Source organism: Passer montanus, unplaced genomic scaffold (assembly GCF_014805655.1).
Source record: "Passer montanus isolate IOZ18808 unplaced genomic scaffold, ASM1480565v1 scaffold20, whole genome shotgun sequence".
NCBI classification, from domain to species: Eukaryota; Metazoa; Chordata; class Aves; order Passeriformes; family Passeridae; genus Passer; species Passer montanus.
In genome coordinates, this window is record NW_024366592.1 from 6,132,103 (window position 1) to 6,159,411 (window position 27,309).

The 27,309-nt window shown below is 39.5% G+C and overlaps 1 protein-coding gene across 4 annotated transcripts in view; it reads right to left on the reverse strand.

Annotated features, from left to right (window-relative positions):
* Positions 1–27,309, reverse strand: part of LRP6 (LDL receptor related protein 6) — a 116,308-nt gene that overhangs the window by 44,032 nt on the left and 44,967 nt on the right. For 2 of the 4 annotated variants that reach the window (XM_039708071.1, XM_039708070.1), the window contains exons 3-7: positions 24,567–24,764; positions 14,859–15,055; positions 13,988–14,119; positions 6,032–6,428; positions 5,384–5,555 (exon numbers count right to left, since the gene is read on the reverse strand). In XM_039708071.1, coding sequence (XP_039564005.1) covers positions 5,384–5,555; positions 6,032–6,428; positions 13,988–14,119; positions 14,859–15,055; positions 24,567–24,764 — 1,096 coding nt within the window. The remainder of the gene's footprint in view (positions 1–5,383; positions 5,556–6,031; positions 6,429–13,987; positions 14,120–14,858; positions 15,056–24,566; positions 24,765–27,309) is intronic. The other 2 variants (XM_039708072.1, XM_039708073.1) reach the window with 2 other exon arrangements.

Consider the following 27,309-nt stretch of genomic DNA (forward strand, 5'->3'; position numbering starts at 1 on the left):
AGCAAAAAAAAAGATTTTTTTTTATAAATAGTAACAAACTTACAATGCCACGAGGTCCTAACTCAGCATTGGAGTCCATGACCAGGGACCATTCAAATCCTTGTATCCAGCTCTGCAACAGCCAGGAGACCTTACTAATATGTGTTCTGTGGCTGTCATTAGTTTGTTTTTCCATAAAGTTTAACTATCTTGGTCAGCATCACAAAATTTAATTCTTCCTTAAGTTCATTCAGAAGTTCAAAAGAAACTTCTCAAATGAAAATTATACCAAGTATAAACTAATAGTGGTTTGGATTTTTAAAAAAAATAAATCCTCACTCTACTACTAATTTCAAAAATCTATATTTTTTCTTAATACAGACTTAGCAGGTGTTAAGAAATAGCTGGAAATAACCCAACGAAGTAAGCTTTAAATTTATGAAACAGGGATGGAGTACAGGAATCTGTCCCTACCCTCTATAGCACATATTTGTTTTCTGTTGAATGAAATTCCCAAGTGCCATAACTATCCAAATCAAAAGTAAACAGCAAAGCAACTTCAGGTATTTCTTTCAACTACCTTACTTCTCATACCTGCAAAAGTTTAATGCAAGTACACAAAAGCAGCTGTGTTCAAGAGCTAGGAATAGAATGGATTCTACTTCTCAGTTTTCAAACCTGTGCTTCAAGCAGGCTGGATGGGATCAGTAACCAGGCTTGCAAGTCATCAGCATTTCACAGTACAAAGACTGAGGCAAAAATTCTCAGTCAGAAAAGAATTGGTGTATACTTAGAAAACAAAATTTCCTTATTAGGATGGCAGTAAAATTGAGGGAATTGTCATCGGAGGAAAATATAGCCCTGCAATTTCAGGATTAGAATATGAATTAGAGCATTCTCTAGATGCCAGACTATCAGCTCCCAGGTCAAAGACAAAAACGTCCTCTCTGTTCAAGATTTCTATGCTCTATAAAGTCTTAGCAGCATCTGCTTTTCTGTTGTCCAGCAAGGCTGAGTTCTGAACACTGGTGTGTACTTAAGCTGAAAAACAGCAGGATGTAATACTTTCCATATTAATCATGAGGATTAGAGACAGTAATGCCAGGCACGGCTAATAGATTTGGGAATGCACAAACACTTCAAGTTGGAGCTGCACTCAGAAATCACCAGATAATGGTTGGATCTGAGCAGCAGACACATCCTTTCTTTACTCTCACCACTAGTAGGTGTTAGTGGGTGTCACCTCCGGCTCTGAGAATGGAGAATAGGAGAGGATGAATAAAGAAAAATGAAGCAGAGAAAGAAAAACTATGAGAAATCAGCCATATCAACATGACTTCCCCTTAACACACACAGCCACACATGCATGCAGCCATTTATAATTGCTTTATCAATACCAGCTTTGCTGACCATTTAAAAATCCAACCTATGCCTTAGAACAGGTAGCGTACGTGCCAAGAACACAAATATTCACTAGAGCAGGAAAACACAAGACCAATTCAACAGAGCAGATCATACATTTTTAACCTCATAGCACGGCAGGAAAATGCTTTAAACCTGTAGCAAGTCAATGAGAAATCTTCCCCACTGGTAAGCACAATAGCAGCCATCCATTTCAATAGAAGTTTATCAGCAGTGAAACCTGACCGAGATAAATGACGAAGCTGTTGAGCCACAGCCTGCTTCTGCCTGCTGCAGGCTGCCAGATAAAATGGGAACAAAAGCTCCCTGCTGTACCCCCTGCCAGTCTCCATTAACCCCTGCTGATGCTTTATTATCGTCTGGGGGCTCCAGAACAGCATAGCATGAATCAGTGGGTAAAAAATAAATAATAAAAGCTCCTACGTAACACAAACAAACCAGAAACGTGGCTTGCAAGAATGACATTCAGTTTGGTATACCCCTGCAATTAAATAACGGTTCTGAGAAATCCCACATGCAATGGCAAGAAAAATGAGAAAATCACAAAGTAGGTAAAATCACGTATGAAAAAACTACTTAAAGGCAATAAAAGCAAGTACACACATGCATTTCTCCTGCTTTTATCCCCCTTTTCAACTATACACAAACACATGAAGCATTTTATTCGGATGCCTTCGTGTCCAAGTTTCATCATTGGAATCTGTCATAAATTCCTTTCTTTGTTGCACCTACACCAGTGTCCTGGCAAACCCATTGTTTTTGCTCAAGACTGGGGTGCACTTGGTGGGTGATGTAGAGGGATGGGGAAACAAAATGGGTACCTCAGGAGGATTTATTTTTTGGGTGAGAACGGTGTGTGATGTTGAGCTGTATAATACTGGTTGTCAAATGACACTGCCACTGCATGCCTTAACTCCATGCACAATGAGGATGATGGACTGCTCCAGACACACCAGTCACGAGCTCCTGATGTAATTTGCACCCAGCCAACATCACAAGAGTCCTCCTGCCCTGGGAGACACTTGGGACAGATAAAACCCACAGCCATGGATTAAATTAACTCAACAAACATCTTGGGGGGATGGCCACTGACTACAGAAATGAGAGCTGTACTTGTGTGTGCGAGTCTGTGTGGATATATACATGCATATAGTTGGAAGGAGTAGGACCTGGGCATGATGTACATGGTATAAAATAAGGGGTAGGACATGTCCTGGTTCTGGGCAGGAGAGGATTCATTTTTGCAGTAGTCAGCATGGCCAGGACCTGGAGGTTATTCTGTAGCCCCTCAAGTCACTGCTGGGTGTGGAGGAAGCCATTCAGTTTTTTTTCTATTGTCAAGAATATTCTGAATGAACAATTTCTTTCTCTCATTACTATTGTGCTGTTACTGTTAGTTTTCTTATCACATCGCTGCTTTCAGTAAATTATTCTTATCTCAGCCAGTGATCTTTGCTTTTTGTGACTCCAATTCTCCTCTCCATTCTGTTGGGGGAAGTGGGAGATGTGTGGTTTGGAGAGTCTTGGTGGGAGCACTAAACTGGGGAGCACCATTCCTTAATCATGACAGGTGTGGATAAAAAAAAAAAATCCCCTTTAGACCGAACCATTGTTTTCTATGGACACCCCCACTTCATCCTATAAGGCCCTTCCATGCTTTACTAACTACAGAAGCCACACTGAACATACGTGCTGATCACTACCAGGGTCACTGATTTTGAACCCCTTTCTGCCCCTCTGAAGTGCAGTTAGCAAGCAGCAACATTGCATCTAAGGAAGAACATGACAGAATGGCCTCAGCACAGGAGAAGAGAGGCTGCATGGGCTCCATCCAAAGGACTACCCATCCCAGTATCTCAGAGAATAATCAACTCACAGAACTGCATAACAAAGGAAATGCATACAGAAACTTTTCAAAAAGAATCCTTCCTTCTACAGCAATTTACAGTGCAGTGATTTGTAGTTCAGAGGCAATTTTATTTGCCACTAAATTGCAGGGGAATTCCCTTCCACAAACTTACCCAGTCTTCCTAGTAGCATGTGTAAGCTTTTAACATCTACAAACATTTCCACAACTTGCAACATCTGCTTTTGTTTGTTCTGCACCCACCACCTAAAATTAGTTACAAGCACCAATATCTTCTATCAAAAAAGGTGTCTGTGTGGGAAGTGTTGGTCACCTTACACAAAATTTTACAGATCTGTATCACATATGCCTAAATGAACACCCTCAGGAATCAAAAAATACAAACCCACATTCTCAAAAAAAACTAAAATCCAAAAGCACCGAAGAAAAACTGTGGGGGAACTACTTCTCTGTTGCTTTTAAGGTTTTAGCCTGACTGTTTCAAGATTTACTGCAAGTTGATAACAGTTAACAAATGTTAACTTTTTATAAAAAGCAGCAGCAGTAATGTAATTCTAACACTTGGAGACTCATAGGATAAAATAACCAGTAATTCTGAAATCTTAGAGTGATAAATCTTTTCTGATGCCCTGCATAAATGGTACATGACAACCTGGAAACAAACTCATTTTGCTGGCTTACACTCATTTAAGAACAATTAAATGGAAATTGTCCCAAAAAACCTTTGTGCCAAATCAGATATCTTCTGTCCTGCCACAGACACTGCAATGTCGACATAAACATTCTATGATGTGTTCTAGCCAGTTTGACAGAATTGCAGCAGTGAGCTCATGCCTGATCTAGATGAAAATTTCTGCCACAAACTCATCCAGCACTGAGTAGAACCATTATTAATGAATAAGGAATCTCAGTGTTCTGGCAAACATGAGGGTGAAGAATGCCTAACCTTTCTTTTGCAAAACACATTCAAGGCTGAGACAGTATCAGGACTGAAGTGCTCAATAAATAAATCTCTACACATCACTAAGACTATTTTCTTTTCTTTTCTCAGAGCTGGTGTAATATTAGGTGAATTACAGACTACAAATCTTGTTTTCAGGATAGAGAAAACTGCTCCCTGAGGCTCTCTCAAGGACTGCTTCAAGCAACTCACCTTGCAGGACTGGAGTTACTTTGGCTCTAAAGGAGAGCTGACGTTATCTGACCTTCCAGCACATGACTATGACTTCACCTTTACTTATTTGTAGTTATAAATGAGTAAAAACAACTTTGTAAGTCTAGAAAAGATATGATTGTGCCTAATGTGATAAGTGCTAAAAGGTATTTGCAACAGTTAGGAATCAACAAGGAAAGCCCTGATTCCTCAAAGGAAGGCAAATCTACCAGGACATAGCACAGGCAATCCTGTGCACCAGGTAGCTGTCAAGTCTGCCACTTCCAACAAAAGCTTTTGACAGCAAACTGATCAAATGCTAAACAATACCATTTTCTCAAAGACTGAGAGATAATAAATGCCAAATATGTTTCGTAACTGTTACACAAAAAAAAAAAAAATGCAAGACTTTCAATGCGGGAGAGAAGAAAAAGTGTCCATTTTTTAATTAAAAGTTTCAACTGGACATATCCGAAAAAGAAAGAAAATCTATGCTCTTGCTGAAACTCTAATTAAACAAGGGAGATGCAAAGTATAAAGGATTTCTGGAAGTATAAGTAAGTATATGTGAATGAAGATTCATTTCTTTAAAATATATTTTACTAGGCTCTAAATTCAGCAAAGATTGAAAGATATTTTTTTTTAAACTACATACATTAATCCCAGTAAAAAGCTTTTTCCCCAGATTACCTAAGGATTGACTTATTTAACAAGTCCTTATCACACATTCTTACAAGGACAGCTCTAGTACATGGATATAATTTCTATTTTACACCAAAAAAATGAGGTAAGAATAGCAAGTAACTTGCCCAAAGGCTGAGAAGAACAGAGTTGTTTCTTAAAAGCACAACTCAACCACCATCCCATCACTCTTTCTGGCTGTATCAGAATATGAACACCTAGAAAAGCAAAACTTCATTCTATAACTTCATGGAATAAAAAATGCAGGTACATTTACAAACCTCTATTTTGTCTGTTTTGGCATCTCCCCAGTATATTTTGCTTTCTGCATAATCCAGTGCCAATCCATTTGGCCAGCCAAGTGAGGTGTTCACCAGCACAGTTCTGTCTGAGCCATCCAGTGCTGCCCTCTCAATCTTTGGGATTTCTCCCCAGTCAGTCCAGTACATGTACCTGCAAAAGAAACAAAACCTTATTAATCCAAACCTCCAATATTCTTATAGCTTCTTCTGGACTACTCTACCCCAAAACCACATGGCACGTAGAAATTTACATCCCTAATCCTAAAATATTTCCTTACCTAGGTAAGAATGCCCAAACCATTCAGAAAGAATTGGCATGTAAACACACAAAATTCCTGTATCAGTCTGCTCAGCAAGACAATATAACCAGTGCTATTAGCTAGAATAAATAAGCTGATTCACACAGTCCACAAAAATATTTTTTAAAATAATAAAATATGGACACAGAAGGTCAAAGTAGGGCAACAGTGCTTGCGCCTCAGAGCCTTAACTTTCAGAGAATCCCAGTACTTTCATTTGGAAAGCTCAGAAGTTTATCACTGCATCCCATTATCTACACGGAAGCAGACAGAGGTATCTTCCTTGCATGACCAATACTTTAAAAAACGCTCACAAACAGCTCCTCACCCAACCACGGGATCCAGCACAATAGCTCTGGGTTCTTCCAGGTCTTCTGAAATCAAGATTTTCCTCATGGTGCCATTCAGCCTGGTGACTTCGATGCGGTCCGTGCCGGTGTCCGTCCAGTACAGGTTGCGGGCCACCCAGTCCACAGCGATGCCGTCGGGGTGCGCGATCTGCGCCGTGACCACGAACTGGCTGCCCGAGCCGTCCAGGAAGGAGCGGCGGATGGCCCTCACTTCGTCATCTGTCCAGTAGATGTATCCTTCCAGAGGATCGAAGTCGATGGCGATGGCGTGGCGGATGTCCTCCAGCGGCAGCACGATGTCCGTGAAATCGGGCGTGTCCAGGGAAATGCGCCTCAGGTCCGTCCGGCGGGCCAGGAGCAGCAGCGCGGTGGCACCTGCAGGAACAGGACAAACACAAACTCCTTGGAAACACTGCAAGAGGCCTGGAAACAGGGAACCTCAGTCTGTTCTTTCCCAACAACGTGGTCTAGCGACCTTGATTTCACAGGACCTAACCAAACTGCTGGGCACCAGCAGAGAATTTCACTCCAAGCTGCTCACAATGTCTCTGCTTATTCTTCTTCAGAACAAGTCAGATGTGTTTACAGAGAAAATGCAGTGGTCCTTTCCCTTCCCAGAATGTATCATGTTGCACATATTCTCTACCCATATCGTTCCCTCCAAATTACTGAAATAGATATGCAGCAATTATGCTGCTATTTTATGCAAATCAACAGATGGCCTGCAACCTCTTCGATGAGAAATTAATTATTTACTGACTGTTTGCTGCTGTTGGTGAGAGGACAACCATGACAAACAAGCTGTATGTTTCAACATGTAACAGAGAACACCACAAGTAAACCTCTTTAGAGAAACTCTAATTGGAGGAGTCAGATTTGGCAACAGACCAGTGTGCCATGACCATGGAGGGCTGTCACTTTCTCCCACATTTGCTAAGAGCAAGCTTATTGAAGACATGAAGATAAATAACAGTGTCTTATAAAGTAATTTTGAGTCAATGCACACAAAAGCCTTGCTGGCTTTTGGGTCAAAAGTCAGAATCATAATAAATAACTAAGATCAGCTTGCACTGCAGAAGACGTTTTCACATAGGCAACGCAGCATTTTCAATGGTACTGTCAATGACAGTTGCACTTAACATCTAATCTAATTCATTTTCATTTAATTTTCTATTCTATGTCCCCAGTTTCAAGGTAATGAAGGATAAACAACCACCACACCCCATTCCAATTAAACTGGCTTATCAGTTTGGAGTCTTAGGGAGATAAGAGCAGCTCAGGCCCGAGGGAAGCCTGGGCTAAGGTGAAAAATGCATGTATAATTGCAGGGAAAGTGTGATGCAATGGCTCTCCTCAAAGTGCGAGAGGACAGGCTTTGGCAGGGACTGATGGAGGATGAGGGGGAGGGTGGAGAAGGCTTAGGAAAACAAATGCATGAACATGCAGTGAAAATGAGCAATTGCCAAGCCACATTGTGTCCATGTCTCGATTTGATGTGCAAGAGGGATAAATAAGAGCTACAAGACTGAAAGAGCTAAAACCGAAGTAAGGAAGTTGGTGATGAAAGAAGAATTTTGGTGTCTGATGCCAAATTTGTTTTTAAAAAAAACCAGTGATTGATGTCGGTGGTAGCTGAAACTTCACTGCATGCTAAACCTTGGAAAGATGCCAAAGCAGCCACTGCTTCATTTACAGCAAGTTTTAGGTGTTAAAAACCTCTAAGACACTTTCACAGTGCCGCAGGAAACAGCACCTTTCAACAACTGAAGTTGAGGATATTATTTCAAGTGTTTCTGATTGGTAGTCCAGAATGCACTAAGATCAGCTTTGGGACCCTCTGCCCTAAAACACCTTGTGTTCAGAAATATATGTACACACTACTCAACTGTTCTTCTAGCGAGTAACTCTTATGCATTAATTAATCAGGAGGGGGGAACCTGTAATTACATGCCTATGTGTCCTTCAAAATACTGTAAAGCATGAGATACAGCCAAGGGAAAAAAGGCCTGCTAGAGAGGGGTTTGTTTTTATAATTACAGAAGCAATTAATCTTGACAGAGCAGTCTTTATGTACATCTGCATTTGCTGCTAGTATGTACAACAAAAAAATTCAGCATCAAGATTCAAGCAGACAGGTGCATTATGTTAACAGAAAGTCTTAGTACATACTAATCCCTCCAATTTAGGTTCAAGGAAAAAAGAAACCTCTACTACATTTTCTTAGCAACTTCACAGTCATTTATCCAACCTGATTTTTAAACATATTAAAAACCCCAAACAATGATGTCCTTTTTGCATTATCAAGTAAACCTAAAGTTGAGCAAATGCCCTAATCTCAGAGTTCAATATATATATATTGTCTATCATATACAGAAATAGTGTAAGGCATAATTTAAAAATAATTTGTGTGCTCTGGCTGAAGTTGACAGTCATTTCAAAGAACCAATGCCAGGTTTCCAGAAAGACTCAGTTCAGTATAGCCATACCCTTGCTCGAACTCACCCTTAAAATTGACCAATTGACCTTCCCATTCTTCCCAAAGAGGACCCATTTCAACAGCTTCAGTATCCTGCTTTCAGCCTGCAACATTTGTTTAGTCAAACAACCCACTGTGTTTAAGCTTCAATTCAGCACTGGGAAATGACTGGCTTTCAGCTAACCCGTGCTGGACTCTGGAACCCCGAGCTAAGAATTTCATGGTCCTTATCTGGCGGCTTTGCCAGCATTCCAATCCCTCCATCAAACACCAGCCCTGAGCCCTCCAACCAGACAATAAAAAGTTTAAAGCTTGCTTCAGAGCTATTACCCAAACATTTGCAAGCCAACACCTCAGCTGCTTAGTTAGATCAGCAGTCATTCTGCTCGGGAAAAAGAAACCGAGCAGCAGAGAAGCACCACACCTCCAGGCAGGTTGAGGGAAAGATGGCCCTGAATGCCTCCAGGCTTGTCCTGACAATAGCAAGAGCTGGGCGTATTTATAGCCTGATCCCATTACCGCCTTGATAACAGGCAGGGAAAAGAACCCCAGGTGGTCTCAGAAGTGTGGCAAACACCAGCCGTGCAAAGTTTACCTGGCTAGGCACTGATCACCACTCAGGAGATGCTCAAGGGCGCCAGGACACGACAAAACCAATCAATTTTGTTCACTTCTACTCCAAAGATCAGTTATGAAACAAAAGCTAAGATGACAGCAGGATTTCCAGACCTTTTGCCTCGCCTAAGAAAAATCAAGCCTCTAATGATGAGCATGGGGGAGAGAATATCATGAGGACAGAATAGTATTTCGAAAAAAAGAAAAAGACAATGCAGGCTGCATGCAAGCATAACTTTATTTTTGGCTTAAAAAAAAAATATCAGCACTTATTAGGGGAACTGGAACAAGTCACAAACGTATAAAACTCCTCAAACCTCAGCTGGCTTAGATGCTTTCAAAGGGCACATGGAGGCTGCAGCCAGAACTCTGATCTCACACACATATGCAGACCTGAGGCAGTTTTCCCTCTGTTTCTAAACCATTCAACTTGTGGACTAAGCTCAAGATTCTTTTCAGCAATGCCTCAAGTCACAGGATATTCAAGAGTTAGCAATTTTTTGAAAGCCAAGTCCCTTACTTGTCTAAATATGGACATATAAGCCTTACTACTCCAGACTCTTAGTTTTGAGAGCTTTAGCCTACTTTTATTAAGCACTTTGAAAGCTGGGATTACAAGCTCATGGACGGTGCATTACATTAGTACTGGAACTAATGCTTGCCTCAAAAATTCACTATTAAAATTCTAAATAATTTAAATCTGTGTGCTAGCTGAAGTCAAGAGAAGGGGGAGAAAGGGGGAATCAGAGCAAGCACGAAGATACATGCAAGGGCACAGCTTTAAGTCTAATGCCCTTCTGACCTTTATAATTAATTACATCTTCTCAATGATATACAGGCCTCAGTCATTTGTAAGTTATTGAACTTTAAAACCATGAGTGGTTGCTGAGCTACACAGACACATGCTCAGGAATGCATACAAAAGAAGTGCTAGACCTAAGACATGTATAATGCATTCCCTGTATCTGAGAAATCACGATGGTTAATACATCCCAAATAGAATTATTTCACATTTGACCAAAACAATTAATTCCTAAATATCTTCCCCCAGTTCTGAAGTCACTATTGTGAAAGAGTCCCTGATACAACAATACAAACAAGAGTTTTTCATGTAAGCTCAACCTTAAAACTACAAAGGCAAAAGAACATGTATCTGCAATTAATTATATATTTCTTCTTTCCTTTAAAAGAATTAAAGAATGAAGGTGTGAAACTAACATCCTGATCTGTGCTGTCAAATCAGGATCCTGGCTATTTTTGACAAAGCAAATTAGGCAGTGGGTAGCCCTAAACTGCAAAAGGAAGTGCAAAATTCTGCTTCCTGCCTCTAGGCCTACCAGGGAAATAGGATGTGAGTATCCATGGGCAAATTAAAGATTCTTTTCCTGGAAGAGAACAGAATGGCCAAAGCAAAGGTGAAATTGAAGAGTAAAGCACTGCTTTTTCTTTGTGAGGCAACTCACACCTCCTTGCTCAGCTGAAGTCACCGCTGGTTTTCTCAGTTTAATCCACGTTTCACTATTGGCAGAAGCAGCTGCAGGACACAAGTCAAACTCCTTACAGGGAAAGAGAAGCTGAGCCCATGGACAAAGATTCTTACCAGTGCTTGAAGATCTAACTCCAATGACAAACTCATGTATATAAGAAAATTCAGGTTTGTCTCACAACTATCAAAAGATCATTTGAATATAGCACTGCCAAACTTAGAACAGCAGAACACACAATACTGAAAAACAAATTCCAGTATGTTGTGCACAAGAACAATATATTACCAAGAATATGACACAAGGTGGTAAAAGCTCTCTGGCAGAAGACCCAAGTCCTGCCTGAGTGCTCAGAAAAGACTCTTTGCTTCACATATTACTGATAGAAGACTACCTGGCCATGAAATAACTGACTTTGCCACTCTTATGCTTGAGGGACAGGGATTTACAAACTTTCACCTAGGCAGTGGGGGAGCTAAAACCTTGCTAGAAGCCCACATCTCAGTATACTTCACTGTTTTGATTTGTATCATCAGGTATCAGAAAAGTAGTTAGTCTTATTCTGAGGTATCATCCCTTCCTGAAACACTGTGGAGAAATCTTTCAAAATTGGAATGTGTGTGTGTTATTGTATTCACATTTACCAAAAATAGTAAAACTCCTCGAAGGTATGATAAAAAAGCCCTACAAAAATGGAGAAACTAGCGCTGGGAGAAAGGCAAGGGAGGAAAAGATTTCCTATAAACCAAGATTATTCAAAAACGCTAGGTTGTCATGGAAACTGCTCAGGGAGGGTCAGCCAGCCTCACCTTTGGCTGCCAGCATCATCTGTCAATGCCAAAGCACTGCAAACACCACAAACACACACTCAAAATTCACCCATCAAAATCTTTCCAGGGCAGCCCAGTATTCTCCTCAGCGCAGCATGAAATAAAGCTCTCTCCTCAAAGAGGCTCATTTCACCATGAAACAATTTGGTTCAGGAACCAGTCTGATTTTAGTCTACTGCTAGAAGACAAAACCGTCTTAAAGAAGAGAAACTCAGCCTAATTTTTCACCTTTCTTCACTTATCAGTCACCAGTCTCTCCCATGGTCATGTACACATTCTAATTGCAAATGGAGATTTAATCAGCACTGCAGCATTACAGATGTGTACTGAAACTAGCTGAAGTAAAAATGTTCAGTTCTCAGGGTTCCACTCTACTTTCACAGCAGATACAGAGAACAGGCAGGTACAAGGGGAAAAAGAAACAGCCCAAGAAACTAGAATCAATCCCCCACCTCTGCACACCTGAAAATGAGAAAACAAATTTACTTCCCAGGGGTCCTGGAGGAGCCTAAAGAAAGGAAGTTCCCCCAGAGACAGGTCCAGATTTACATCTTGAACTCTGGTCTATGGCTACTCTGCCTCTGTTCAAGTGCCATGCTCTCCTCCCTCCCCCAAATCACTAATTGCAGCCTTTGCATCTACAGGAAGGAGTTCCAAGGAATCTGTGCCTTGAAGAGCTCAGGAAAGTTGTAGGTCACTTACAAAAGCCCTAAGTCTGCTTAGGGATCTGCACCTCCCTTCAGGGAGAGAGGAGTGGAAAAAAAAAAATCTCTGTTTTGGAGCATGCTCAGCTCTAAATGCTGAACTTCTAGCATGAATATGCCAGAAATTAGCCCTGCACAGGATCAAAGCTGCACAAAACCAATGGACCTGATGAATAATTTGAGTAGGTTGTTTCATCTGGGTTATGTGCTGTCTCCTTTCTAAGACCAAGTTAAATAAACAGTCTCAATTTTCTCCCCTCTTCCCACCCTTTTTCTCCTGAAAATGCAGAGGCAGAATGTTCCCAAAAGATAAAGCAGCAGAATGATGGTTTAAAATGCAACAAGACATTGACAAGCGTAAGAGAAATGTTCCTGTAAAAAGTTTTTTGCATACAACTGGACAAAATACTGTAGCAACTTGGTTAACAATATTTCTAGTACAGTGGGGGCTTACATTCTGTAAATCAAATACATGTTGTGGCTGACTGAGAACATAAAATTTGGCTTCTTATATTCAGGGAGTGGGAGAAAAGAGCAACAGTTATAAATTCTGAGACACAAGAAATGGCTAAAACAGTGAACTGATGATTCTGAATATCTCTGCATGAAAAATCCTTTTAATAAGGTTCTGGGTGGATTTTTAATATCATTCTTCTACTTACCCTTGGTAATTTACTTTGATACACTGGAATTTATCTGTGCATATCAAGTATTTTTGAAAATGCACATGGATTTGTGTCACATTCAGACTACATACAACCAACCCAGAGCAGTATTATTAAAGCTTCTCCTTACACCAAGGGAAATGGAAGAAAAACATCTTGTTTGTGTATTGGGAAATTCTTATAAACAATCCTGCCAGGCTAAATTGGGAGCTGTTTTCCACATAAAAGCAGCAATTTATTTTAACAAGGTTCACAGAGACATACAAAAATAATCAGCAGAGAGCATGAAATAGCATGAAATTAAAGAAAACTCTGAACATAGCCGACAAACCTGAAACAATTTTTAAAATATAAAACTCCAATTAAAAAAATATTTCTGTACCCATTTTATCTGGCTTATTTACACTAAGCTCTGCTGTATCATTTCTTCCTCTATTTACTTCTGTCCTAGGGAGATGATCTGCATGAAAGATGGTTGTTTATGATCCAGCTAATTATCTCCCAGTGTTAATTTTGAGCCTGTTAGTGTGCTACAGCAACCACAACACATTCCAAGACCTACACATACAAAATACAGCTATTTAAAATCATGTATATTAGCCCACAATGAGAAACTAAAAACAGTTTTTGGTCAGAGCTTGCAGCCCCAAATCTTGATCATGTCTTGACTTTTAGGGCTTTCAGCACCTCTAGAAACATGTCATTATTTTCAGAGAGAGATGTCAGGTGTAAGTGTGTATAATAAATGGACATCAGAGTTTAAAAAAAAAAAAGGATTTGTTGTACAATCTAATTAGCCAAATACTTCATGATCAGTGTCATAAATATTTTAGAGACAACAGAGGATGTAGGTATCTTTTTCTCTAAGAAAAAGCAACAACAGAGCCCCCCCAAAACTTGCAGGGAGTTAGTGACAGAGATAGAACTGCAACTTAGATTTTGTAACTGGGGGTAACCTGCCCTTTGGTCACAAGAACTCTTCATTTTTAAAACGTAGAGGGCATTTTTAATCACTTTTATCTGTACTGCAAAAGCATACATAGTTTCAGAATTTGCCACCCCTAACGCGCATCATTTATACAGTGCAGCTAGAAGAACCCCTTTCCCTCCAAAAGCTACTTTGTGCTTAATCTAAAGGATTTTTTAAAAACAAAGCCTACCATCTTTGCAGGTCTTTCCATTCTCAAGAAGTTTCACACCAGTGGGACATGCACACTGATAAGAGGGCTTGGTAGGAGACATCAAACACAAGTGGGAGCAGCCACCATTATTAGTTCCACATGGGTTTGTAGCTGTTAAACATAAATCACACAGATTAATGCTTCTGATAACGAATGACCTCATATCATGTGTTAAGACACAACGGCATTTGAGTGGTAGAACCAGTGGCAGCAACACAGATTAAAGGAGGAAATGATAAACACAGAACAAGTAAAAATTACTTCCAAGTGTTGAGTAGTGGGGTACTTATGGTACCAAAATGCAGGGATGTTGAATGTTTCCCTTCTTGGGAACATTAGAACTTAGCTCTAAACAAGAACTTTGTTTCAGCTCTGCCCTTCTAATTTTTACAAACTCTTCAGCATACTGGTGCTGAATGTATATATAAAAACAAAATGCAAATACAGTAAATTAACACAATGGTTAAGACAGTGGTTACTACACAGAGCTTGTCCTGCTTAATATCATCTGCCAAATTAACACTACTTTCCACTCACGAACTACCACTTAGAAAAATAAAAATACTGTGTTGCCTGTAGTTATGGTACAGGAAACAAAAATACGACAAGAGCATAAACGTGTCGGGCAGAAAAAAAAGTAAGAGATGGGGGGGTTTTCTTGCACTTAAAAATCCCTGCAAAAAACGTAGAGAATATCTGGTTTCCCTTTGGGTCTTCTACTATTCTCTGCACTGGAAAAATTGCATCATGACATTGGGTGAAGCCACCCAGCACCATACAGAAAGACTAATTAAGATTTTTGCAAATCAGTTCCAGATTGCAATTAAAAAAGGACAGCAAGACAGCTTACCATTTGGCTGCCTCTTCTGGCTGAAGGCATGGATATCCATGGGAGAGAAGATGTTGGAATGGATTTCACGCAGGTCCTCCCCGGAGTACTTGCTGCAGGCCAAGATGGAATGTGTGTTCCAGTCAGTCCAGTACAACGTGTCCCCAAACAGTGTCAAAGCAAAGGGATGTGGAAGGGAGCCTTTAACCACTGCTTGCCTAATAGAGCACAGGGAGAAAATGAATGCTCAAACACAATCCATGTGACAGTTTTGCTTGAACAAAGCTTCTGTGAAAAGAAGTTTGGGTACTGTTAATCAGAACTCTGTATTTATTTATTTCTGGGAAACAAATGTACTGCCCCTGCTTTGGGGAATGATATGAAGGAACAACACAGGAATACTATTTTCAGGCTGCCTACTGATGCTGAGAAGCCCAAGAGATGCTAACTGCAATCCTTATTGAGATCTGTTGGTACTTTTCATCTCTTGAACAGTCCTTGCCTGTAGGGCTCTCTGCCACCACATGAACCCCAGCTGATTTTATGCAAGTCTGACTGCTAACTGCTGGTCCACCATGTCCACCAATCCCAGCCTCAGCAGATTTCACACTGAGACAAACTGATCAATTAGCTATCCATCCATCTCTTCCAGTTCCCCTTTCTTTTCAACCATCAAAAAAATACTGTAGTTTTTCACTCTAAAGAAAGCCTTAAAGTTACTTCCATTATTATGATAATTATTAAGCTATTGTTTTTACTATAAGCAGTGCCATTAAACAGAGTTCTAGTGATTCTCTGCCACGGTAATGATGTAATTTCTGAGCAAACTGGGTCACTGCCTCTCTCCAGGTTCACAAACAAAATTAAAGCATATACTCATATATTTTATGTATATATACAAAGACATGCTCATTAGCCATCACAAAAAATGCAGCACAAACATTACTGAAGACAGTTTTTCCAGATTCTTGTGATGTATCAAACTAATTATATGTACCTAAAATCCTCAGAACTGGAATTAAGTAGCTCAAGTCTTATTTTTATTTTATTCTGAATCACAGAAAAGTTTAAGATGAGAGGACTACAGAGGTCATCTGGACCAACACAAAGCATGGCCACCACACAAGTACCACTTGCAGGAGTGCTTCTTCTCACCTCTTTTCTTCTTAACTGCCTAAGCAGAAGTGTGTTCTCACCTAGGCAAGGTCCTTCTGAACAGTGGGGACACCACCCCTGTCCTGAACTGGAAGCACAAGGGATTGACACACAGCCCTGCTGCTCCTTCAGAGTAAGGCCCACTGTGAACACCAGCCTCCCATTTTTCTTCTTGCAGGGAAGACAGTAACCATCCATACATTTACTGAGAAAACACCCCCACACCACAGGCATGACTTCTGGAAATAAGTCTAACTAAAGTGGTTTACCAGATGACAAAAATACTCTTATTTTTCCAAATATTTGCTCTTAAAATGTAACAGAAGAGTATATTAAAGCAAGAAGCTTGAAGGTGTCTTTCTGAATACAAAGAAGCTATAGTCATTACCGTCCTTTCACCTTAGCTTCTGGAAAAAGATGCATTATCTTGAAAGCTTTTTTTTTTCCTATAGATTCCCTTGCTTATCACTCTAGTGTTCCAATTCTACAGGAAATGAAATCTTCTATTTCTTGGTATTTTGCACTCAAAAGTAGGACATATTATCTTTTCTTTCCTATCTCTATCTGGAGTCAGGTATATATTTGCTTTAATTAAATTCACCAACTAAGCATCTTACAAAAGACCATTGTAACATAATTTAAAGCTGAAACCTGCCAGCCAAACAGTGAAGCCAGAATGACACAATGCTTTCCGGTACCATACCAAGTATAAAGGCATTCTAAATCTGCAAACATTTTAACCAACCCTACCCCCAAAATCTAAATATCTTCAGATTTGAATTTTAGCTTAGAGCAGACTAGGAGATGAAGTCTTTATGTATGACATATTGTACAACATTTGACAAGTGACACATACGGCATTTTGTCATATGAAACGGAAGCAATCAAAAACCAAAACTCTCACTGTAACCAAACCTGCACCAAAGACAGCATTCCCATAACAACAGAAGCCACATTTTTATGAAGCATTCTGATTAACTTACTTTAAAACAAAACTGACCAACCAAAAAAAGAGAGAAATTTTACATGTGATTTTTACCCACCAGTAGTGGGAATAAATCTTTGAGTACAATAGCTGCTGTTAGACATTCCTAACTTTCAGACAGCCCTCTATTCATATGACAATGCATCAGGTGAACTGTGACCCTTATTTAAACCAGCCCTTATCTGGAGACATTCAGAAGCCCTTCACTTGACTGTGCTGTCAGTCACAGTCTTGAAGCAATTACTCCTCAACTTGCATTATTTTTCTCAGCAGATATAAGGTTGCAATGCATGAAGATGGATTTGGGCCCAAACACAAGTGTGTATTTCTTGCATCTCATTAAGATCAGTATTACCAGTAACATGTACTTTGTAATCTTTGTTTCCAACAAGCCAGTACACAGTGATAGCTCACTTCCAACCAGCAAAACCAGCAGGGCTTTTTCCCCCTTGGAAATCCTGCAAAGACCACACTTGCAGCCCTGCTCACCAGCAGCTCCAGGATGTGTGCCAGCATGGAAGCAGTGGCTTGAGTTGAGCTCCATGAGTCTCCACACCCTAATGAGGAGCAGGAGGAAGGGGCTGGAGTGCCCAGCTATTAAAAAACAGGAAAAGGAAGATGAGAGGGAGCAAGAAATGACCTTCTGATGGCTGCTATGAGCAGCTGTGCTCCAGCATGACCTGCACTAGGAACTGCAGAGCTCTGCTTTTGACTTCTGCCCAGACTGATTATTTATTACACACACCCAGGTGGATGAAGGTGACCAGTGCCACCTGTAGCACCTAGCTGGTGCACAGTGCTGATGGAAGCAGGTGCCTCCCACCTCCAGGGTGGTTCACAAGCAGCCATACAGGATCAGGGAGCAGAGAGGTCTCCACATTCCTGGCCCTGATGGGTTCTGATGGGAACTGACAGCTCCTTGCTGGCTGCTACACTACCAGGCCAGGCTTCACTGCAACAAGTGACAAGACAGCAAAAGGCACTCGACCCTATTATCCTTCACCAAGCTCCTTGGTTCCTTCAGACTGCTGCACTTGTGTCATTAGTCTGGTTTAAAGAGACGCCAGAGACAATGGGAAATTCAGAGCTGGGGATAAGGAGCAATGTTATTCATTCAGGAGACATCTCCAGGGCCTCAGCAAGATGCAAATTGGTTCTATATTAGATGGAACTAAGCACACACTAACTTTAATAATCTTCCCTGCACCAGACATATAATCACATAAATTTGCCTTAAAAATCTGGATGGTGATTGACATTTCAAAGGCCACAATCTCTGTTGAGTTGGCTGGGAAGGAAATGAGTGAAGGGACAGCAGAGAAGGAAGGTGAGGAGAGAAACACAGAGAGAAAACAAGCAGTTTCCACAGAAATTAAATTCAATCTGTGTTAAATGTCATGATTTCCCAAATACAACTATTTATCATCACGGTAATCAGAGATGCCATTACAATAAATATTGCTATGGCAGAGTTTTCTACTGTCTGGAGAAAACATAGATCTGATTTAAATATATTCACCTTTGTTCTATTCTTATTTCGTTAAACAGTCCTGTGAAACACTTAGTGAAGTAAAGGAAACAAACAATAAACAAGTTAAAGCAGGAATTACGAAAGGAGCTACCGAACTCTGAAATAGAATAGGTACATGAAACTTCATAGACAGTCTATCCAGTTTTATATAAACAATGTCAAAAAAGCTTTTGCTTCAGGATAATATGAATTTCAGACAAAGACAAAACTCAGTTGGGATAAAAATTAACAGCAAAATGACCAAAAACCATTAAATTAATATCCTTTATTTTAACCAGGATTTCCTCAGTCTGCCTTTAGTTCTTTTTCAACTAATACTGGCATTCAAAGCTATGTTATAGCTATGAAATTTAATAATTCAGATCACCAAAAAGAAATCCAGCAATAATCAAGATAATTTAAATTAAAAATATAGTAGGAACTACTATTTCCCCCCTAGAATATTAACAGATGTTTCATATCCAAGCATAACAGTATTTCTCCATAAAAGTAAACAAGTAAACAAGTAAACACTATCCATGAACCAACTGCCTTTTATTCTTGCTGCATTACAGTCTTCTAGTCTCAAGACCTGATCAGAACACCTGCAGAAAACCTGGGGTGCTTTAGATGTTCTGGCCTGTTTGTCTCTAAACCATTAACACTCCGGCTTCACAGCAGCAAAACTGCTTTCAGGTGACCCCTGAGGCTGCCTGTCTTCTGTCTCCAGGGCAGGGTGCAAGCATTTTTGACATTTATATTTCACTTAATTTCTCCAGTGTCCTCATGGGTGATCCCATACCTATTACCATTTCCCAGGCTATTAGAAAGGGGGGAAAAAAATCTGCTTTTAGTGCTCAACATATTAAAGAAAGCATATAAGAGGTCTGCATGAAGCAAATGCAAATATTTTAAACAAAACCTTATTTGCCATCTACAGAACGCTTAATGCTTTGAGTATTAACAAAATTGCAGGAATTACACAACTTTAGCTTGTGACAAGTGGAAATGTTAGCAAGTGGCCAAAGCACTCAGAGCACGAATCAGAAGGAGCAGGACCAAAGATGAAGATGCACCCATAAAATACCACAAGAGGGATGCCACAAGGAGGGCAGGGAGCTCTGGTTCCCTCAGCTCACAGGATCTCCTCTCCTGCCCATCTAACAAAAACATTGGCAACACAAACTCAGAAAAGTAATGCATTTGTATGCATTATACCATGAATGCTTGTCCAAATATTCCTATCAGAAGACAAGCCTGCTTTTAATTAGCTAAGCAAGAAACATGATTTGTGGGATATAATGCTATAATGCTCTGTTTTCAGACTGAAGTGTTTTTGTCTTTTGCCACTTTTTTAAGCCACAATTGCCACATGTTTCCAGAAAGAATATATAACAAACAGGTCTAGCCATGACATTTCAAATCCCACCTGCAACGAAAGTCTGAAAAAGTCAATCAGAAATCAAACCATGGTTGAGAAATGAAGTCATTCTGTGGGTCATTTTTCAGGCTAACAGATATTTTGAAGCTCCACTTTTCCAGCATTTTTGTTTTCAGAAGTACCTTGGGGAAGAACCAAGAAATTCAACCTAGCTCTATAACCAAATAATCTAATTAATTCTGTTTATGCAGGATTCTGTAGCAGATTTAATTAGAGCATTATTTGGCTTCTGCACTGGCCTGTGTTGGTGAGCTATTGAAACAGGCTTCTCCCCACTGACTGGTTCCTCTTCATTGCTTGAAGGTGTTAAGCAATTTTATCACACAGAAATATACAGAAAGATATAAACAGAACATGAGATTTTACACCTCATACCTAATGTCATGTACTGTACACATTATAGGCAAATAAGGAGAAAAATCCTCTTATAAATGCAGGGATACAGTATTTTCAGTGTTTCAACACATCTGCAACTAATCATCTGGCAGACAGACATGAGCTGACGCTTGAAAAGAGAAACTAGAAAAATCAATGCTTAAGTGCAAACTTAAGACATTCACCTCCTGCAAGAGCTTCCCAGTTTTCTGACAGTTGCTGAAAGTACGTTTTCTTACAGTGGCCTCAAAAACCATCTCATTAGCACAAACACTTCCTGGGGGACCTTGTAAGTGCATTTCCCTTCAGCCAGTAACGTGTTAACTTATTAATTAGAACTGCTGCTGCAGGGTAAAGGAAGGGGAAATTAATTCAAGAACTGCTTTAGCAGGCCAACCTATCTTGGGGACTGTACTCACAGGAGAGCTGTCTGCATTTCAGTTTTGTTTAATTAGTCCCACAAAAAGCAACTGTTCCCTCTGATAAGAGCAGGGCAAGAGCTGCAAAAAAACAAAACCACCTCTTCTATGCATCAATTTAGTTCTGTAATTATTGCATTCTGACATGAAAAAATGTTCATTCCTTTTTCTCACTGGCAAATCAAGGGCATTAGTCATCAAGTTCTTTGCTCGTCTTTATTCTAATGAGCCCAACACTGCAGCAGCTAGGGCTAGTAAATCCCAGGGCTAGCAGGTAATGAACCATAATCATCCCTGTAAAATTTGCTAGAGAGGTTTTCTCACGAATTTATGACTCTACCACATATTTAACAGAGTACTAGACTGCCAGAGTGGTCATGCTGCACACAGCTTTAGTGGCTCACTGTGACTCTAGTCCTACTGGAAGAGGTGACAAAAACTCCACCAAACCCCAAAAATCAGGGCTTATAATTGGATCATCCTTGTGGGTCCCTCCCAGCTCAGGATATTCTATGATTCAGGTCAAAGTATTTCTGAGATATAAATCTTAAAAGTTTTTATTCTTGTGTAGTGTCAGGTGTAGAGAGCTAATATTCAGAATGTAAGAATAAAAGAACAAAAACGTTTCAGATTTCTTATAGATTTAGGAATACATAATGAATTTTTAGAGAGAACTCCTTCCACAAAGTCAGTTTTCTCTGAACTGTTTGAATTTTTTTTTTTAATAGAAGGATGCTACTTCCTACCAAATTTCTCCCAAACCAATTAAAACTTATGCCATCCTACTTTACATGGGGCTTTTACAATTGCTTACCTGCTACAGACTCTTTCCCACCTCCTGTCATGCAACAGTAAAAAACTTGACATATCAAATCTTTATTCATCTCCTTCCTTTTCCAAGTTACCAAAACTATCCAGATCTAGAAGACTCAATTTTTATGAATATATATGTCTTTCAGTAACCCAATTTGCCTTTTTCATTTTAATAGGGCCAACTTCCAGAAGCATATATTTTCCCAGACATGGTGACATAAGGCATCGGAAAAACTAGTAACACTTTGCAAGGATAAAAGAATCTGTTCTGATCAAGAGAAATTTAGAAATAAAAACCTCAAACCAACTAAGTATAAATATAAAGCAGAAATTTAGAAAAATGGTCTAAATATCAAGAAAAAAAAAATCACCAGAACTGGCAGTTTCTAAATAAACCAAAGGGACTGGTTTAAGTTAGATTAGGCACTTGATAATCATCTTCTCCCCTACACTTAACTCTTAAGCAAAAAACACTAACTGATAGCTCTCTTAAGAGGTGGTGGTGGTGAACTGTAGGTGGGGTTATTTGTTGGTTGCTTTTTTTTTGCCTTTTTTTTGAGGGGTTGGAGATGGCTAGGAAAAAAGACTAAAGGCTTTGTAGATTTTGGGTGGTTTGGTGGGGTGACTTTTTCCACTGAAAAGGAAAATCTAAAAGGCTTTTGCTTTGGCTGCAGAATTAGAAACTGTGTTTTCTAGTATTAGTGAGTCAGTTACTGAAAAATATTAACAAAATTAAGAGATAAAATATGATTTACAGCTGTAAAATATCACATTGAAAAAACTCAATTTGTTGGATAGCCAAAAGACAGTATCTATACAAAAAAAAAAAACAAACCCCAAACCAACACTTTGGACAGTCCCAGATCTTTTTTCTTAATACAGGCAGAAGCTAAGAGGTCACAGCAGAAAAAAATCTACCTCATAAAACCCCACTGTAGAACAGTCGAACTTCAGCAGTTTTTTTCCTCCCCTTATGATGTAACTGCAAAGAATAAAAAATGAAACCAAAATGCCTAGATACAGATGTTGACTGCTTTTTGAATCTTCAGAACTTTCTCACATGCCTAGGGAAAAACAGGTGCTGTTAGAATTGGTTTGTGCCTCTGAGTGCTTAAGGGAAGTCAAATGTGCTTTGCTTTCTAGGAATGACTTCCCTTTCTGCCCCTCCAATAGTAATATATTAGCATACTGCCACGACATATTCCTGATACTGAAATGTATGAATTTGAAAAAGAAACTTAACCTAAAGCATTGGACTGCTTTGGTTTTTATGGCTGCGTAAGAAAGAATTAGTAGATCTAAAAATCTAAATTGCTTGTCTATACAGGTCCTTATTATAGGCTTAAGTAATTCCAGGGAATTGACTGTGCAATGGGATAACTGCTGGGACTCAGGTGATTTCAACTCTGTGCCGTGAGGCAGCTGCTGGACACAGCTGTGTATGCACAGACAAGGCTGGTCAGCCCCTTGCACCAAGAAAATTCAGCACCTCCTCAGCCTCATCCCCCAGGTTAACAACCACAGAAGGCCATGGAATAAACACCATAAAATAAAAACAGAATACCAAACACAAGTATATTTACACCACTGTGCAACAGATCACCAGCAAGAGAAAAACTGCAAAGTAGTCAGTAGCAAAACAAGACTGAGAAAGTTAAACTGATATCAGGAAACACTAAAGTAGCTCTGGAACAAGAAAGGCTGGAGACACCAGATAAAATTAAAAATACTCAAATTTCTACTGTATATGATAATGTCTATCCTTTGCTCTCAATTACTTGAAAATCTATGTGACAGTCCACTTTTTTGAAAGAATCTCAATGAAATATTTCTCTCTTTTTGGTACTAAGTTTTTTTCCTTGTCAAACAAACAGCAAATGAAGGACTACTTCAAAATAGATGTTCACAATCCATGTTTTGTATTAACCAAGCTAGTCATAATACTTATATCCAAAGACACAAATTTAAAACTGCATTCAACTCCAGGTACTTTCCATGAACAAACACCATTACAAACACACTGCGTGGACTTGTGATCGCTTAAAAGGCAGAACTTGGGAGAAAAGTGATGTAACCTTTCAAACCAGCATTACAAAGACATTGAGGAGTTCAAAATAAATATCAAAAGAAGACAGTGGGCATGTTTCATGCTTGTTGCTTGTAGTCCTGCTTGCCAGTCCACACAAAAGAATGATCTTATCAAGATAATTAATTTCTTGATGTCAAATTAATATTTGTGGTGAAAGGTGGGCAAGTCCCTAAGAGGCCAGAACAAAGAGCATAAGAAAAGATATTTCATGCCCATCTAAACTAGCTGAAACATCACAAAAATTTGCAAAGAAAAACCCCACAGAAAATCATCTCTCCATATGACACCTTGGGCACAAGCTGTGTTTTATTCGTGTGTGCAAGCAGTACTTGTCAAACTCATCTAAGGAAGAGAGTCATCACCCAAATTAGAGATAAACATATATACACAAAGTACCAGTTATACCCTTAATTAAGAAGTAGTCATGATTGGATCAAAAAGAATCACTTCATTGCTATAAATCTGTTCAATGGAAACAGTAATTTTAACATAGCTCTCCTTTAAGGACTGTTTTCCACTAATTTCCCAGCCCCTAGGATTAATGAAACTGAAATGTTAATATATGATGATCCATTTTCTCATATTATCTTCTGCATTTCTGAATATCACAGCAACACTGCAGAGAAGACCTACTGAAAAGAGACAAGTTTGCTATATAGTCATATTCTATTAAGAGCAGGATTTGAGGATTTTTTAATGGAACTGGTTCTGAGAAAAGTCTTTGGGACAGTTACAGGATACCCTGAAGAGAAGGAGACATTCCACTTCACAGTACTAGAAAGGTGAGGATGGTGAAGGATAAAAGTTTCTGACAGCACTGGTCTGCTTAAAATTTTGTGAGCGCTAACGTGACGATTTGATGCAACAGAGATTACAATATTGCTTAGGCAGCATCTTCTAAGAAAATCCCCACATTACACCCATAAACCAAAACCTTCTTACCTATGACTTCCATCCAGATTTGATTTGTGGATGAAATTCAGTTTAGCATCTGCCCAGTAGAGCTTCTGTTCCTCATAATCCAGCGTCAGTCCGTTTGGCCAATATATGTCCGTGTTAACGATGATGGAGCGGCTTGAGCCATCCATCCCAGCTCGTTCTATCTTTGGTGCTTCTCCCCAGTCTGTCCAGTACATGAACCTACAGTTATTTGAAAAAAGACAAAAAAAAGAAAGCAATGATGTATGAATCTACAAGTTTCAGTAAAGACCAAGGCACTCTGTTCTGCAGAGACAACCTCTGTGGAGCTCTGCTCTACTGGGTAAGGGGGACATACCCTGTGAAACAAAGCAAAGTTACTTTATAAAAAGCTGAAGAAAAAGAACTTAAGACAAACCCACAGTACTATATCAGGTTATACTTCCAAATGTTTCTTTCTTTCCTTGGGTCAACTGAGAAAGTTGGAGATATCCAACAGATCTCAACCACCATCTCAAAATTCATCATTAAACAGCAAAGGCAGATATTACAAATTGTCAGAAAAGTACAATAGCTTCTCTAATATGTGTCAAAATTTAGGGGAGCAGAGAAGAAGGTGTGCAGACTTATAGCAGACATAGTTGCATGTGGTGCAGTGAAGTGGTTTTGATGGAAGATCAATTCATGTCCTCTTATTGCCAGAGAAATTCCTACACAAGCAGCTAAGTCAACATGTTTAGAAGCACAGCTTGCATCCAGTAACTGCGAAAAACACTCTGTAAAATCTTTTAAGACTGGACAAGCAAGTTTTAAAACATGTAACATGCGTCAATTTTTAAACATTATTTAACAAGTCGTGGGGAGAGGGAATCTACTCAGTTGCATTTAATACTGAGGCAAAGCAAGGGAAATCACTTTATTTTGGTTGGAGACTAGCAGGGGGTAAGAATATTTGTCCTTTTTCCGCAGGTGGTAGAAAATAGATTTACTTTTGTGGGTTGTTGACAGAATGCATAACTAAACTGAAGTAACACAGAATACAAACAGCTCAGCCAAAGTGCATCCATGGTGCTTGCTCTGTTTTGTTGTTGCAGCTGGAACAGACTACTGTCCTAAATTGCTTCTCATAACCTCATGACATCTGCCAGCACTACCTGCTTGTATCTGTGCTCCAAAGCCTGGCTCAGTCAAAACAATGCAGATTAGGAAAGACCTGAAGCCTTTAATCAAACTCAGACCATCACACAACCACAACAGGTCAGTGTATGGTAGCCACATGTGAAGAGGCCTAGCCACCCATCCTCTAAAGAAAAACAAATGTGCAACACATTTAAGAAACACTTGCAGATGAAGTTATTCTTGGCAAAGATTTATTCTTATTCTTACTCTTATTATTTTAAAGAGTCAGGAAATTTCATGTCATATCTTCCCCCTTAATTCATGTCTACAGTGTGTTTGTTTTCATGTGCAGCAAAATCTGTGGACAGAAATGCAGCTGATTAACACAAATATTGTCCTATTTGATCCCAAGAGAGTAATTTTTCATGGAGCAACACGTTTATTTTAACACAGAGCACAAAAGTATCTGAAGAGAACATGTGAGATTTCTGTAAGCATAAACAAGTGCCTCAGATAAACTGTTTTTTCATCAGGAAGAAGGACAAGCCCCAAATAATTTTTAGATCGGTAGCACAGTAGCAAGGCACCTGGTCAAGCTACGCAGTAAGAAATCACACTTGAAAAAAGAAATATTTAAAAAGTCAGGCAGTATTTCACCAGTGAGCATGTGAGAAAGAAAAGAGAAAAAGAGAGCTTTACTTTTAACTTCTTTAAGACAGCCCTGCTTTGCCCCAGCTGTCAAGTCTTAGACTTCCAAATCAAGGTTAATAGGTTCCAAGGCTCTGACCAGCCTGCTGGACTGATTTTTTTGGGCTCAAACAGCTCATTAATTGCTGTACAGCCTCATATTCTTCCCTGTCTCGCTCTCACCTCTCATGCACACTGCAATTACTCAAGCAAAAACAGGTAAAGGTAGTTTGGTAAGAAAGTAAAGGCTTCCCAGACATCACAAAAACGCCCTATTTCATTTGTCAAGAAGAGGACACACACACGGAACTGGCTTTAAGACTCAGTCATATTTCCAATCAGCTCCAGTGACCTCTGTGCACTTTCTCCAACAGTTTGGGTTTTTTCATTACCACATTTGTTTTCCTCCACCTTGCTTGAGAGCCTGTGGGTTTTAATGTCTCCATTAAAAATCTCTGGAACCAGCCATGCTCCAGCTGATGATAGCCATGCAGACAAGGTAAGGGCCATTCTCCCTCTGCCCCATCCTCTTCAAACACATTTAGCTATTTCAATTAAAAAAAAAAAAAAACACAAAAAAACAAAAAACAAGAGGAAAGGAAAAGAAAAAGCCACCACCCAAGCCCATGGGATACATGGGATAGAGCAAAGTATTAAGAGAAAAGTAATGTCTTGTGCTAAATCATCTAATTATACCTTGCAATACAATTAAAACCCAGGAATCTAGATTGTAATTTTACCAGCAGAGTCTGGAAATGGTTGCAAGCTGTTATAAAATCTAAAAGCAGAAGAAAAACAACAACAACAAAGTGTATTTCTTTTTATATGTGTTTGTAACTTTCAGTATTACAGTCATGCCCCCTTCCAAAGAGTTAAGGAACATCCAGTATTTGATATACACTTATAGAAGAGAGGAAGGTTCTTAGACTTAAAACAATATTAGTTGGTGTTTTGTTTGACT